Source organism: Oryzias melastigma, linkage group LG9 (genome assembly GCF_002922805.2).
Source record: "Oryzias melastigma strain HK-1 linkage group LG9, ASM292280v2, whole genome shotgun sequence".
NCBI classification, from domain to species: Eukaryota; Metazoa; Chordata; class Actinopteri; order Beloniformes; family Adrianichthyidae; genus Oryzias; species Oryzias melastigma.
Window position 1 is genome coordinate 7,480,269 of NC_050520.1, and position 14,854 is coordinate 7,495,122.

Below are 14,854 nucleotides of genomic sequence, written 5' to 3' on the forward strand. Positions count from 1 at the left end.
GGTGTCCTTCACAGTCCAAGATAATTCCACACTCCATATTTAGGTGGCCTCAGAGAGGGCCTGTTCAATAGCGCATGTATAATTAATGGGACGTAATGCTAACCCTGGGTGTTGGCCCTGCAATAGTGAAACAATAAGGGGGGAGGGAGCTATTGGAGGAACTGAAGATTGAGGAGATTGAAAGGATTGATAAATTATGAAAGGGTATTACTGGTGTTTTTGTTGAATTTATGACTTTGTGAATCGGGGCCAGCTGGGACGCACTAATGCGCCGAGTGGAGCCTTCCTGTTTTAATTGCCTTGGCATCCTGACTGCAGGGCACTTTGACTCACTGGCCGTCAGCCTGAAACCCGGATCAAAGGGAATCACATAAATCGAAGGAACGGATTTCTCTGTCAATGTCTCAAATTGACTCCCCCCTGGTGTTCCAAACAGGAAGTATCTGCTGCTTACAAGAAGCCAACATCCTATAGACTTCTATGGAGAAGTAAATCATTCTTGATCTCATACCTTATTGTTTTTCTTAATCCTAATTCTTCATTCATTATATTTTTTCTTTAGTGCAAGTTATTCAAGTTATAAACGGACCAATCGTGGTCTCACGAGGCCGCTTTCAAATGGTAGGGGTGTGGACTTCCAACAAACTCACTCCTGGTTGGCCAGAGTGGTTGTCGTTGAAATGTTGACTCAGACCGACTTTGTCCAATCACTGCTTGAAGACCCACTCCACTGAAAATGGTGTTTTTTTTTGTTTTTAACATGTTCTTGTAGCCTTTTTTTCACAATGGAGGAAATGTGTAAAATAAATTCAGATTTAAACTGTTTCTGAGTATTCCTTTGTTTGCAGCTACTGCAAAGTCGCCCTGCTCCACTACAATTCTGAAGCATCCACTTACAGACGAATCGAATAGAATACAATGGAATAGAATAATTCAAGGTCCAAATAAAAATATGATTAAAACAAGCAAAAATTCATACCTAAAAGTTACAATAATTATACATCGAAAATGCAAAGAACAATAGGCTTAAAAAGCCAAGTAAAAACACAGATTACAAACTTAAAATCTGAAGGGCTTAAGAATGTGTCCATTCCAGAACATCCAGACTGGAGACTGATATTTAAGAGTGCTGTGCTTTATATTGGTGAGGTTCTAAAACAATTTAATTCTCTGAGATGTGTAAAACAAATAAAATGCCTTAAAAGAGCCTTGAGTGTGTGAACACCAGCACCAACAAACAACTCATTACCACTGCACCAAATGGATCCATTAACACCTTCCTTTTCCTCATCTGAGCTGGTACCTGGCTCTAAACTGTACGACTCCAATATTCTCACCGTCTTTGTTGCAACGCTAATGTTAGCCTGTGAGGGGGCTATAAGCATAGCAGCACAGAGTGAAAACAAAGGGCTGATGGGTAATTACCGGGTCTAACTTTGGCGCTAACGGTACCATCCACCACCCAGAAGTAAATTTCTAACTTAAAAAAAATCTAGTTGGAGTAGAAATTTAATGATATTTTCCGGTTCCAACATGGCGGCGTCCGTATTGTACAATAATGCAGACTAAAGTGACTTTGCTTCGCTGGAACCCGAAGTATGACATTTTTTATTGGTGATGTCACACTTGCTCACTCCACTTAATATACATATAATAGCTTGTAAATGTCAAAATGAGTAAATATTAATCAAAAACGCCAGTTTCAGTAAAACCAAAATGTAAAACAAACGGTAAGTTGGTGGATCTAAAAAGATGTATTTAAAAGAAAATAAATTTCTAAAATTTTTAACTAATTTTTCATTCCTTCTTTTAAATGGGATATATTTTATTTAATATTTTACGCCAAAAAATAAATCAAAAGCTTTACTACAGTGTCTTGAGAAATTAAATATAAGAAACAACTAACATTTATTGACAATAATCCCAAGTAACACATTGTAAGTTGTTTTTCCTGAAAACATTACTTTTAATACTCAATAAATCACATAAGTAGTGTTAGCATGTTTTACCTATACAAGCAATATTCTGACTATAATAGAAGCAAAAACTACTTATTTTAACATTATATTAGAGATAAAAAGGACCACAGGTGGGTTTAGTGGTTAAACGATCCATATAAAAATACCTTTCCTGCATAATCAGCAAATAATATAAACTTAAGACAGAATAAATCATTCAACAAGTGCAATAATGAAAGTGCTGTTTTGATGCTAAAATATGTATTTACCTTTTCAACACCAGGTATTTGTTATGCAAAGAGAATATCAACCAACCGGAAAACAGAAACACAACAGCATTATTTTGTTCATTTTTGCGTAAAAAAAACGGAAGCCGAAACAGCTAATTTGATCACATAAACACCAACTATGAAGTATTTATAAGTTGCGTTTAAATATTTACCTATTAATCCGAGTAAATCCAAACACCCGTCTGTCCTTGTAATAACAACCACGAGTTCAGGGAAGAACAGTTTCAACAAGCTGATATAATATCTGAAAGGCCTCCAATGACGACAACACAAAAAAACAATCTATAAATGATCATAATATTTACTAAATTTTAACATTTTAGGAAGCTAAGAGTATTCAGTTGCCTAAAGTCAATTTTTTTTAAACCAACTATGACCAGGGATTATGGACAAACTGTTGGCCCTTACCTTCAAATGAGGAAATGGGCTCCAGGATGCCAAACTGCTTGAGAACGGCCATGAAAAGAATGACGACCACTCCGATGGCCAGCAGCTCCATGTCTTGGATACCCATCGTTTTCAATCTACTTGGGGATCCTAGACCTACAGTTCAGACCCCCGCGGGGGCGAACAACCCAGACCCCTGAAAGCCAGTCTCACAAAGTCGAGGTTTTAGAACAGGTGAGCTCCAGAGCATGAACTTTCTGGCTTGGAATAACGCAGCTGGAAGGAGGTTGAACTCATGTCGAAGTGTAAAACATGCAGAAATCGACATAAATGGAAAAAACTCCTGTGAACCCACAGGGGGAAAATGGGCGATGAGCAGGAAAAATCCCCTCAGAGGGTTTTCCAGGGCAAATGTTTGCCTCTTTACTAGCTACTTTCACTGCTCACGACACACTTTCTGCTATAAAATTCCATTTCAGTGTCATATAAAAATGTAATTAAGGCAAAGCAAAAATGATGGCCTGGTGTCCGTTTTCATGCTGCAGAGGGGTCGATTTCTCACCTTTAAAAGCCAACAAACATGGCAACACAAACCACCTAAATGTACGCAACACACATTTAAAAAAAAGAACAAGAATTGAGAACAATCTGACTTTCTACAGTTGGCAGCATCCACCACTAGAAGATGACATCTTGTTCCTTTCAATCCACACAAATTACAAGAGCAGATAGAGAACTGTTGACTGTGATCATTCCAGATTTGGTTCTTCCTTTTACAGAGCTTTGTAATCCTCAGATGTGAAAACTTAGCAAGGAGGGAAATCCTGAGAAGCTGAGAGGATCTGCGGGAAACCTCCTACCCTGATGTTCTTCTCTGTCTGCATGTTTCCCAGATCCTCTGCTGGTTTAGTCAGCAGTCGGTCCCGCTGAGCTTTGAAACAGAAGCGCGTTATCCACCTGAGACTGCTCCCCCATGTCCTTCTTTCTCCTGGTGTGTGTGGACTCCTCTGCACTCCTCCTTCTTCACCTTTAGTCTGTCTGATCTGCACCAAACTGCTTAACTCCTCCTCCTCCTTCTCCTCCTGCACTTTTCCTCTCCTCTCTCATAACTTTGGCCCGTCAATCTCCTCCTCAAAGCTTCTGTGTGAAAGCATTTGACGCGAGGAAATGAAAACTCCAGTCAACAAGTCAATAAAAAGATGTTTTACGTTTCATACTATGTCAGTTTTGATATTTTTTTTTCAAAAAAGCTAATCTAATGTTTGATATTAGCCAAATTTTATGAACAGATTTTCTAAACAAAAAAGGAAACATAAAAGTGTTTAAGCTACTTTTAAACATTTCATGCAAGAAATGCTCAAGAAAAGAGCGCGTTTGAATATATTTAATCTTGTTAATAGGTTTGTTTTGTCATTTTTTATTATTTGTACATTTCACAATTATTTTTTTCTTTATTCCAAGACAGGAAATGCAACATTTGCTTTTGCTTAGATTTGCTTTTGTGTTTAGATTACTGCCTGATTAGACTGCTGCCTCTGTCTTCAAAATTCCACTTTTGTTTCAAATAAATGTTCAGAAAAAAAGATTAAGGCGATTCATTAAGTTTTGCCACAGAAAAATCCCCATTCCCCAAGTTTCGGATTTCACAGCAGTTTAAACAGTTTCTCTCAAAGCTTGAATGTTGCATCATGCAGGGGCGGACCCACCATTAGGCAAAGGTAGGCAATTGCCTGGGGCCCCCCCGAGGAGAACACTTAATACATTTTACTTCCATCATTATATAACTTTGTCATTAAAAAAAAAGAACAGATAAATCACTGAAAGGAATAAATCTCCTGCAGCAATGGAATATTCCAGTTCACAGCAAGTCAAGAGACTTCAGCTAAGTCTGAATTCCTCTAAATACAAAAAACTATATCATACTAGTGCCCTGAATTATAAATGCAATTAGGACACCTTGCTCACTACTTTTTTTGTTTTTGGTAAATATGACGTCACTGATTTTACAAAGTGAAAATCTAATCAATAGGAGCATTTTATGATGACTATCATACTGTGTTCTGATGATGAAAACGTTGATGGTTTATTGAAAAATTACATTTAAACACACTTTTTTGTTCAAACGCAATGCACGGTGGTCCATATTGGCCAATCTAGTGAGCATCGATCCACTCTAGTTTTTCACAAAGACTTCTGGGGAGTTTCTAGGACATTTGATTCTTGAATTATAGATTCGGACAGCACTACAAATAGAGTGAATGCAGTATATATAGTGCACTATATAGTTAGTTATCAAGGAATTTGGACATAGTTTTGCAAGTTAGAAAGCAGGCGGTGTTTCCAGATCGAGTAGTTTCCAGTCCATTAAAAAAAAAACTTTTTTTTAAGAATTAAAGAAAAAAGATTTATACAACTGCTACAGAGGACCCCAGGTTTTCGTTTGACTGGGGCCCCCAAACTGCAAATCACGGATGTTGAACCTGAGTCTGCATTCAGGCTCTTCTTTCTCCATGAAACACAAAACAGCTATGTTTATAGTCATAAAACAGTGATGATGACAATCGTTTCCCTCCATCTGAACCGATCCAGGTTTTGTAAACATCTATTCTGATTATAATGGTATAATGAAACTTGTCAACTTTGACTTATATTACATAATAATGTGAAATTCTTTCTAAAGAAAGACTGCTTTACTGTAAATACATAAAGTATAATAATAACAATCCAGTCAGGAAAACTGAACTCAGCTGTTAACTAAAAGTTGAGTTATTTAAAAGAAAAATAATCGTTGTATTTGTGTTAATAATATCATCTTTATGTTATCATAACTCAAAAATCTGTTCTTCTATTATGAAAAAACAAATATGTTTAGTTATTTGGTATAAAGTTTTTATATGCATCACCAAAATTATTTAAAACAAGCATTTTTGGATCGATAAAGTACATTATCAATACATTTTAATGCAAATATCTTTACTGAAGAGCATTTTCCTTGACATTTTGCACTATCGGCTCATCCCGGACAAATATGACTTTGTGTTTAGGAGGTTGAAAGAAAATAACTGATGAATCAGCAGTTCGGAAAGAATCAGTGTGTGCATGTTCATTGATTTGGTATGAGAAGTCGATGAGAAACCTGAGTAAGAAAGATCAATAATTTGTTTCCTCTTCATTTTATGTACTTCAAAAATGATAAAACATCAATCTGCCATGATTAGTTTGTCTCTATGGTGTTTATTCTCAATAAAAGTCAAATTTCAAACACATTTTTTTTGTTTTAGTCAAATTTGTTGATGTAGATCAACTTTTTGTTTACTATATTGGATATTTTTGCTGCAAAGCATGTGTGGACTTCTGCTTTGTGTGTGTTTCTCCAGCAAAGCCATTAGAACACTAACAGGATTTTAAAAGGTGCTCTGTGCTGACACAACAGTCTGCAAACAGAAAAGACGCTTTGCTCTCAGTCAAACGCATCAGCAAAGACCTTCACTGACGGGAAGACCCAACAACACTCCTCCTCTAATCATCTGATCCAATCCTATCTGCTCTTTTGTCAATCAGGAATCTCACAACAGCACAAACAACTGATCATTTTAGATTTTCTTTGGTATTAATAAGATTATCAATTGACTAAAAGTCAGTTTTTATGAAAAAAATTACATAAATGTGAAGATTTATGTAACCAACAGAGCCTACCTGAGCGATGGTACCTGGCTGCGCTGTGACCGCAGTGGGAGAGGCAGCTGGGCCGCGAGAGGCGCCTCCTGGCCTCCACAGAAAGAGCCGCCATCATAGCTCCCATCATGCAGCTGTGCTATCACAAGAGATCTAACAGGTTCGGCGAGGTCGGAAAGTAATCGTGAACGCTTGATTAGAAAGACAAATGTTAAAAAGTGAAGATCTGAGATGAGAGCGACGAGAGGAAGGTGAGCCTCACGGAGCCGACAGGAGAAGTGTCGACAGGTGTGGGTCAGCGCTTCACAGTTTGTGTGTCCGCGGCGGCATTTGTAAATCCGTTTGAGTTTGTGACACCGGTGTGTGAGAGACAGGAGATGAAAAAGAACCAGGGATCAAACGGCCCTCTGGAGCGTCTGACCTTTCACATCCCACACCTCCACACACCTTTCTTCTTCGGTCTGTCCCACCCTCTGCCTCCCCCGATCAGTGCGGACGTGACTGTAACTCCTACATTCACTCTCCTCTGAATTCTACAAAACAACACTACTTCTTACTACAAAAACTGTGACTTTCTACAGTCATTTAACCACTTCCTGCTAAATGAACTGATGTTCTCTCTGATATTGCATCCTCTTCTGTTCGTTTTTGTCAAAATTATCTGTGGTTGTTGCACACATTATCAGTATATAGTGTTATTTTTAATTATGCATTAAAAGATTCTTCAATTTGCCTCCAGGGAGCAAAAATATCTGTTTATCAGTCCAACTCCTAAAAAAATAAATCTTATCAATCATTTTTTGTCACTTGACATTTTAGTTACTTGTATAATAAAGATTTAGGGTATTATCTCTTTTGATGATAATCAATAAGAACCTTTTCTTTGTTATTTCATAATTAATCTGCATTTTGTCTAAAAATGTATTGATATTTTTAAATAGATATTAAGATTATGACATCTATGCAAAAAATGTATTATAATGCGGGTGATTTCTATAAATTAGAATCAATTTTTCAATTATTACATGTAACTGACTTAAATACACATATGTACTGTACTTATAAGTGCAAACATTTCTATGATTATTATCATGATGAAAGCATCACTTTATGTTTTTCAGTTCCAAATTAATTGATAAAATAATATCTTAAACATATTTAAGATATATATTGATTTATACAGTTTTTATTGTCTTCTGTACCTTTTTAAAATTGCTTGAAATCAATCAAAACTCACTTAATGAGAGTTTATCATTAAAATGCACTAAACTCATCTAAGAAAAATCAATTTTAACTGCAGTCATGCTGCATTCATAATCTATAAAGGATCAATTGTATCACACAAATTATTCATGTTTGCTTTTACTTGTGGTTACTTTGTGGCTACTTTAAGAATATAATAAACTTTATTGATCCCACAAAAGGAGTATTACCTAAAAAAATTAACTTGATTCATGTCCTGACAGTAAATGGCTTTTTTTTTTTGTTGTTGTTGTTCTTTGACAGCATCAAACCTGTTTATGGAAACCTGAAGTTTATTTATCTCCATCATTTCTCTAGTCTAAAACACACATTAACAACCTGCAGTGAGAGTTTCCAGATATATGATAAAAACTGAACTAGAAATTAGCAGGGTATTGACTAAAAGGTCAAACTTTTTTGTAATGTAGAATAAAAGTAAATTTAGAAAATAACCACTAAGACCAAGAACACAAGAACAAGTTTTGTTGGCTTTTATTCTCCTCTGAGATTTAGGAGTTGTTTTTAAGTAAATAAACTGATGTTAATATTGGTCACAGTATTATATTTATGCTCATTAGAAACGGGAAATGTCTTCTAGAGCTGAGTGATGAAAACAAGGAAAAATTACAAAGTCATCAAGTAAACTTAAAACAGTTCTTATCATTTTATTAGATAAAATTATGTTTAATTGTTAATATTTTTGTGTTATTTTTATATAATTTCTAAGTTGATTTTGTATGAAATCCTTAGCTTGTTTCTGTCTTGATGTGTGTCAAACAACACAAAGTTTAAAACCTTTTCTGATTATGAAGTTAAAAATATCATCTGCTATACCATCTTTCTCCACTTGAGGGCGGTGTTGAACATCAGCTTGTAGCGTGTAAAACTCATTTTCATTCATAAAGATTACTAAAAAACATAAGAGAAAAACTGAAATATGACAAATAATAAACCGATTATTTTAGCTATAGTATTCCATGTTTAAATAAGTGAGGAAAAAATAAACATTTACAATATAATAACAAATAAATATTTCCTTTAAGATTGATGTGAAAATGCAGGATAAACTGAGATTTTAAACTACGGTACGGTTAATGTTGAGCTGAACTCTGCTCTAAGATGTGCTGCTTTCTGTCTCTGACATTTTGACTTTCTCTAAAGTTTCACAAACGTACTTACAAGTCTGCAGAAGGAAAATTAATTTTTCAGCTCAAATTTTTACTTGTTAAGATTAAAAGCAAATTCCCTCACACGCCTAAAACCACCTGATCAGTGTCGAGAAATAAATCATGAACTTCAAATGTAAAGTCAAATCTATCCCTTATTAAAAATGTTTTCTTCAAGATCAATAAACAACTTCTTTTGTTGTCTAATTCCAGACTAAAGGTTGGATTTGATGCGACTCTTGGCTCAATGCAGCTCTTTTGTTGGAAGAGAGGAGAGCAGAGGACAGACTCGCATCCGATCAATGAAGAACAGAAGGACAAGGCGGGTATTTTAAGAAAGGGTGAAAAGAAATCTGACGCAAATCTGAATGTCAGTCGTCTGTTTTATTTCAGAAACTAAAAAATCATCGATTGTGTGACAAATAAAGTTCTGACTCAACATTTAAACCTAATAAGTTAAAACACTGACAAACAAATAAAGTGAGCAGAAGGTTGAACTTTTATACAAACACAGACTTCAGATTAATCAGGGTTAATTTGGAGAAAATATTTGGTTTATCTAAACTGCTTTTTCATCTCGGAGCCCTAAACCTCTTGTTTTAAAGCAGATCTAGGAAAAAAAATACAATTTTTTAAAATCCAGAGCCCTGTCTCTTGACATTATTTCTAAAAAAAGTCCCAAATGCTCTATTTAGATACTTAAATGAGTTAAGTCAGTAGTAGTTGGGGGATATTCAGGTTTTAAACGTCCTCTACAGAAGAAAATTATGCATTGCTGGTAATCAGGGGGTTAAGTACATGCTTTATATATGAAATAACTGCAAAAAAAAAAAAAAAAATTCTGGCCAAAAGAGCAGCAAAGAAATAATATTCAACGTAGAAACTTTTAAGGAATAAAATTTTTGGGTTCCCAGTCGACACAGCTGAACTTGTTTAAGTAGGATGTGCAAAAATCACCAAAACATGAGGGAATAACTTCAGCTATTTTTCCAGAGGAGAAGCCATTTAATGAGTTCCCTCTTACACTCTGGCCTGCAGGAGGTCATCCTTTACCTCCATTAAAGAACATTTAAAAACTCAATCAAAGAAAAATGTGAAGAAAAATAATGTCTGTCTAGATTCCTCTTCAGGTAAGTCTGTAAAAATCTCTAGTTTGCAAACAGGTGATGCTTCCTCCCTCCACACACACAAAATGGGACCAATTATCGACAGTTTTACTCCACAAACGTTTCAGTCGAAAGTTTTTTCTTTTTCTTCTTTACGACAAAACATTAGTTACAGGTCAAAAACAACTCAAAGATGCACATCTCATTTTCTTAACATCATGTGTCACCATGGTAACAAGTGTGCCTTTACATTTAAATGCTGACAGAGTGGAAGTTTTGGTGTTTCTTGGTCTTCTTAGGTGAGTTTTTTCTTATTTTTATACTCTGAGCTGAGACTTTACAGTATATTGTGGATTCAGTGAGTATTTTGGTCTAGTTATAGCACATTTTATGGTAGAACCAGCAGGTTTTATTGAAACATATTCCACAAAAGGACTAATAGCTGCTAAAAAATAATTTGTACTCACAAGTTATGGAACAAAAAGTGCAAAACTGAACTAAAGTGTTCAGGAATTTAATTAGAGGTGAAGTTGAGACACACATTTTGCAGATAAAACCCTGAAGTGTGGATCCCTGTGCTGTAACTCTCCGCGACAGAGCCAGACAGTATGTGTGCACAACATCAGGGGAAAAGATTAAAAAAGCATTTTCTCACACATCTGTAATTTAGTTAATTGAATCCCAGCACGCTGCTCAGACACCACAGAGCCACTAATGGTGCAGACAGGCTGGGTTTTGCTTTTCCCACTCGCGTTGTTGGATTCTGCACAGCAACAAGGACATTTCAGGCAAAAAACGCCTCAATGTTCACTTTTTGTGAGTTTTCACTAAGATACCAGAAGAATAGTTTGCTTTAATAATATATAAAATGTCAAAGTAGCTCAAGGTCAGATAAATTCTCACCTTGAATTGCCACTTTGAAGTGACACCCGAAGGACAGCAACAGGGTCGGAGAGAGGTGAAAATAGCTGCTAAGAGCTTCTTCCACTTACAGCAGCAGCTATAGGAAATTAGAAGGTCACTGGAAGAGCATGAACCTCCACTATGGCTAACAAGAGGGAGCTCCTCCAGTGTGAATGCAAAAAGAAATTAAAGAAAGGGTGCACTTTACTCCCAGAAGTCACTGGTTTTCTTTACATTTTACACCTTTCGCTTAGTCATCTTTTATGGAAGCACAAATGTGTAAAATATCTGCCATAAAATCAAAAACAATTTCTGTTACAAAAAAAATTAAAGGAAATATTCAAAGCAGAAACCTAATTAGAAAATGGAAAAATGTCCAGATAAAAAAAATCTACCCTGGATCACTAGTGTGGAGCAAGCCTGCCCCACTTCCCATCACCTAGCTGTTTATACACTTACTTACAACCCCTCACACCTTCAACCTAACATTAGTTTTGAGCCTAATGTCAGCTCGGATAAGGAAAACAAAGACGTACATGGATCTATTTGTCTACAAGTGGATGCAGATCAGAGTGCAGTTTCTACGTTACAAATATAATTTATAATAATGACTTTTTTTTTGTCTGCCTCTGATTTACAACAACTTGAATAAAGAAATACTCATAACCACAATAATAAGCTTAATTTTTCTTTGTATTTGTCCTCCATCATGAGAAAAATGACAAGATTTGATTTTAATTGCAGTGGATCTTAAAGGTAATAGAGCAAAAATTGAGTTGAAATATTTACTTAAAATACAATAAAACAAAGTGATTAGAAATAATCGTCATACATGAATCACACAGACATTAGTTTACCAAATTTTGGCTTAAAACTTTAGACGAGGCAACTTTGTCTTTAACCCTCACTTGATTTTAAACTTACTTTCCCATCATCCTCAGAAGATCAAATGTTGTGGCAACCAATGCAGAACTTTTTCTCATTAAGAATCAAAATAATCAATTTTTATAATCAATCAAAACAACAACAGAAAGCCATATTTGCAATTAAGTATCAAATATGTAACATTTTTATTTGATCAAAGCACTAAATTATTCATTTTTTAACATAATTTGCAAGTGAATCCAAAATTATTTAATAAACTAAGAAATATAAGAACTGAAACCATGACAGGTGATGAATATGAATTTAAAATGACCAATCAGGCTATTTTTAACTACACAGAAGGTCAGAAATCCCAAACGTTTGGATCCACAGATACAGCTTCATCCTTGTGGCTTCTTCTCGACTCTCCTGTAGTGTTTCTCATTCAGCGCTCTGCCAGTTGTTCGCCCACCACTGTCTCAACCTCTTGACATCCTAACCGCCCTCAATCACCAGCCATCCCCTCACACACGACTCCTTTCCCCGTGCTGCTATTTTTAGATGGCAGCTATTACGGAGGTGAGGGTTTGCCTTTTGCCAACGTTCAATCTCGGTTTCCTCTGCAATGCTGAGATGAAGCAGATCCCATTACAGGCATCTCTTCCTGTGATTTATGTTACTTTTACACACCCTTCTCTTCTCTCACTGCTTCTGTTCTACAGACGAGAGTCTGCATGAGATGCAAAAGAGTTTGCTTATCAATGAAAGCATTTGCGGTAAGATATTAAGATCCGGTAAATAAATGTAATTTCTAACAAGGATAAATTAAAATGATTTAATACTACACTTGTACTTTGATTACATTTTAGTTATTAGGCATGATTTCCTATTATCTTAATGAAACAGGGAGGAAAATAAATGACTGCAGTTTCCAGAAAACCAGCTGACCAGATACAAAATGAAGGTGCAGACTGACTGTTTGGGATTTGAGTTCACAGTCTGCACCAATCAGAGCAGATTAATGCGTGTAGAAAAATTAGATTTTGGAAAAGGAAATCAAAATAACACAATTTCAGAATGGTTCTTTGGGGAGATTGAAAGGAGATTTCAAGGATCACTAAGATATATATTTATTTTTACGTGACTTATTATTAATGTTTTTGTAATATTTAATACAGTGAGACATCAGCAGTTTTTTTATTATTATTGCTGAAAAAGTTGTTTACTTTTCTTAGTTATTTATTTTTATTTTTTGTTGCTGTACTATTGTTGATTTTGATAAAAAATGCCAAGAAGCCTAATAAGAAAACTCTTCTTGATTTAAGCTCCAAACCTTAAAAAAATTGCTATAGATTACCTAAACACAGTTTAGATATGGAGTGAATTTTTGTGCCACTACATTACAAACAAAAATCACAGTTTTGAGATCAAAATTTCTGAAGTATAAAGTTTTAAGGATAAAACTTAATAACTTATGAATTAAAATATTTTATTTGCTTTCAAAACCTTTTTTTTTTGTTTTGCTTTAAAAAAATATTTTTGCATTTGCAACACTTTTCAGATGCGTTCTCCCTATCTATGATTTTGTGATCATTACTTTCACTGGAGTGTGACATATGAGCCACCAAATAACATAAAGATTTACTCATAAAACTTATGATTGTGTTTGGAATTTAGAAAATTTTGGTCTCAAAACTGTGATTTTTGTTCTTAATGTGATGGCACAAAAAACCCTTAATATTTATGTGTATTTATTCAGATTTGATCTATCTTTAGATACATTTATTGCTAATAAATAGCACATTTTATCAAATTATATTCAGTATATCAGGCATAAACTAGAGAACATTAGTAAGCGATTCCATTCTGTGCAAAAATCCTGTAGATCGAAGTCAGAATCAAATTTTCAAACTTCTCCACAGCTTCTAGAATCAACAAATTTTATCTGAGCAGTTTGAACAACACTGCTTTCAACCAACAAACTGTTCCACATATCATTCAACTCTCAGGAAAAACAAACATTTCAATCGTAACATCTAAAAAACCTCAGTTGTTAAAAAGATTCATTTTAGATGATTATGCAAAGCAGTTTTAATCTGTGCTGTACTGTTATATTTACTACCAGAAGTTCTTGTTTTTGTCTCACTCACACAGACAAGAGGGATCATGTGGATTTAGACATCAAGCATATTCACCTTGAGAGGCCAATCATCAAACCATCAACCCTAACTGTCAAAAGCTCCACCCCCTGACAGGTGACTTTACATTTGAGCCACGAATCCACTATTGTATATTTTCTTTTATTGCAAACCTTTGTGATAAAAACAAGAAATGTATTTTTAAAAAATCAAAGAATAAAAAGGAAGATAAAACAATGACAAAAGTGAGGAAAGAGCAATGGAAAATAAATCAAATTTTAGTAAAAAAAAAAGTTAATGCTTTAGGCTTCAGTTCTTCTGGTTGAAAACAATGATGCAGGGTCACATCTGGACCACTGGATGGAGCATCAAGACTTGAGTCTCACACAGCAGGACTGAAGCCAGTCTGAACAGGAAGAATGGCTTGTAAGTTTGCCTGCCAGCTCCAAACACAACAAGCAGCTTAAAGACAAATAACGAGATTACTTTATCCTTGGATGCACGTTGAGTTCTGCAGAAGATTGAATGATCAAAACTCCATTGCAACCATTTTATTTTTTGGTCACCTGACGAAAAAATGACAAACAGATCTATGTCATTTTTTGGATTTCCTTGGAAACAGAAGTTCTTCCTTAACCACATTTACATTCCTAATATACACATATTGTATGTCATACTGAGCCATCAATTAATGTATTAAAATCTAATAATATTGGGGTAAAAAAAGTGTGAACAACAGGGGAAGGCCAAGGCCAATCAAAATCTACAAACTTTATTGACAACATTTTGTCCCCTGTAGCTTTCCAGTGATGCTTGAGGAGCTTGAGGAGATTCACTGAAATCCATAGGAGTTCAGATTTGTAGAAGATACTAAAGGTTCTTCTTTTTTTAATTCAAGATTTCCTGAGGTCAAAGGTCAACAAAACTTTGATTGTGGTTGTATACTTAACTTGGTGGCGTGTGTGTGAAATTCTGTGAAAATCGCTGGAACAAAAGTCAAAAATAACTGCCAAAAAATGGCCGCCAAGCTGTAGATTGTGAGATTGTGTGGCCATCCCATAATATTTCAAAACTTGGTTTCACTAGTGGATATGTAAATATTTTTGGGGGGGCTAAATCAGATTT

At 35.2% G+C, this 14,854-nt stretch overlaps 1 protein-coding gene across 5 annotated transcripts in view; it reads right to left on the bottom strand.

Moving 5' to 3' along the window:
• kcnip3b (Kv channel interacting protein 3b, calsenilin) overlaps positions 1-14,854 on the bottom strand; it is a 44,731-nt gene that overhangs the window by 10,732 nt on the left and 19,145 nt on the right. For 2 of the 5 annotated variants that reach the window (XM_024276126.2, XM_024276124.2), the window contains exon 1: positions 6,332-7,075. The exons of 1 other annotated variant lie outside the window; for it this stretch is intronic. In XM_024276126.2, coding sequence (XP_024131894.1) covers positions 6,332-6,440 — 109 coding nt within the window. In that variant the 5' untranslated portion in view covers positions 6,441-7,075. Of the gene's footprint in view, positions 1-6,331; positions 7,076-8,386; positions 8,390-10,291; positions 10,443-14,854 lie in introns of those variants that run through there. 2 more of the 5 variants (XM_024276120.2, XM_036213579.1) reach the window with 2 other exon arrangements.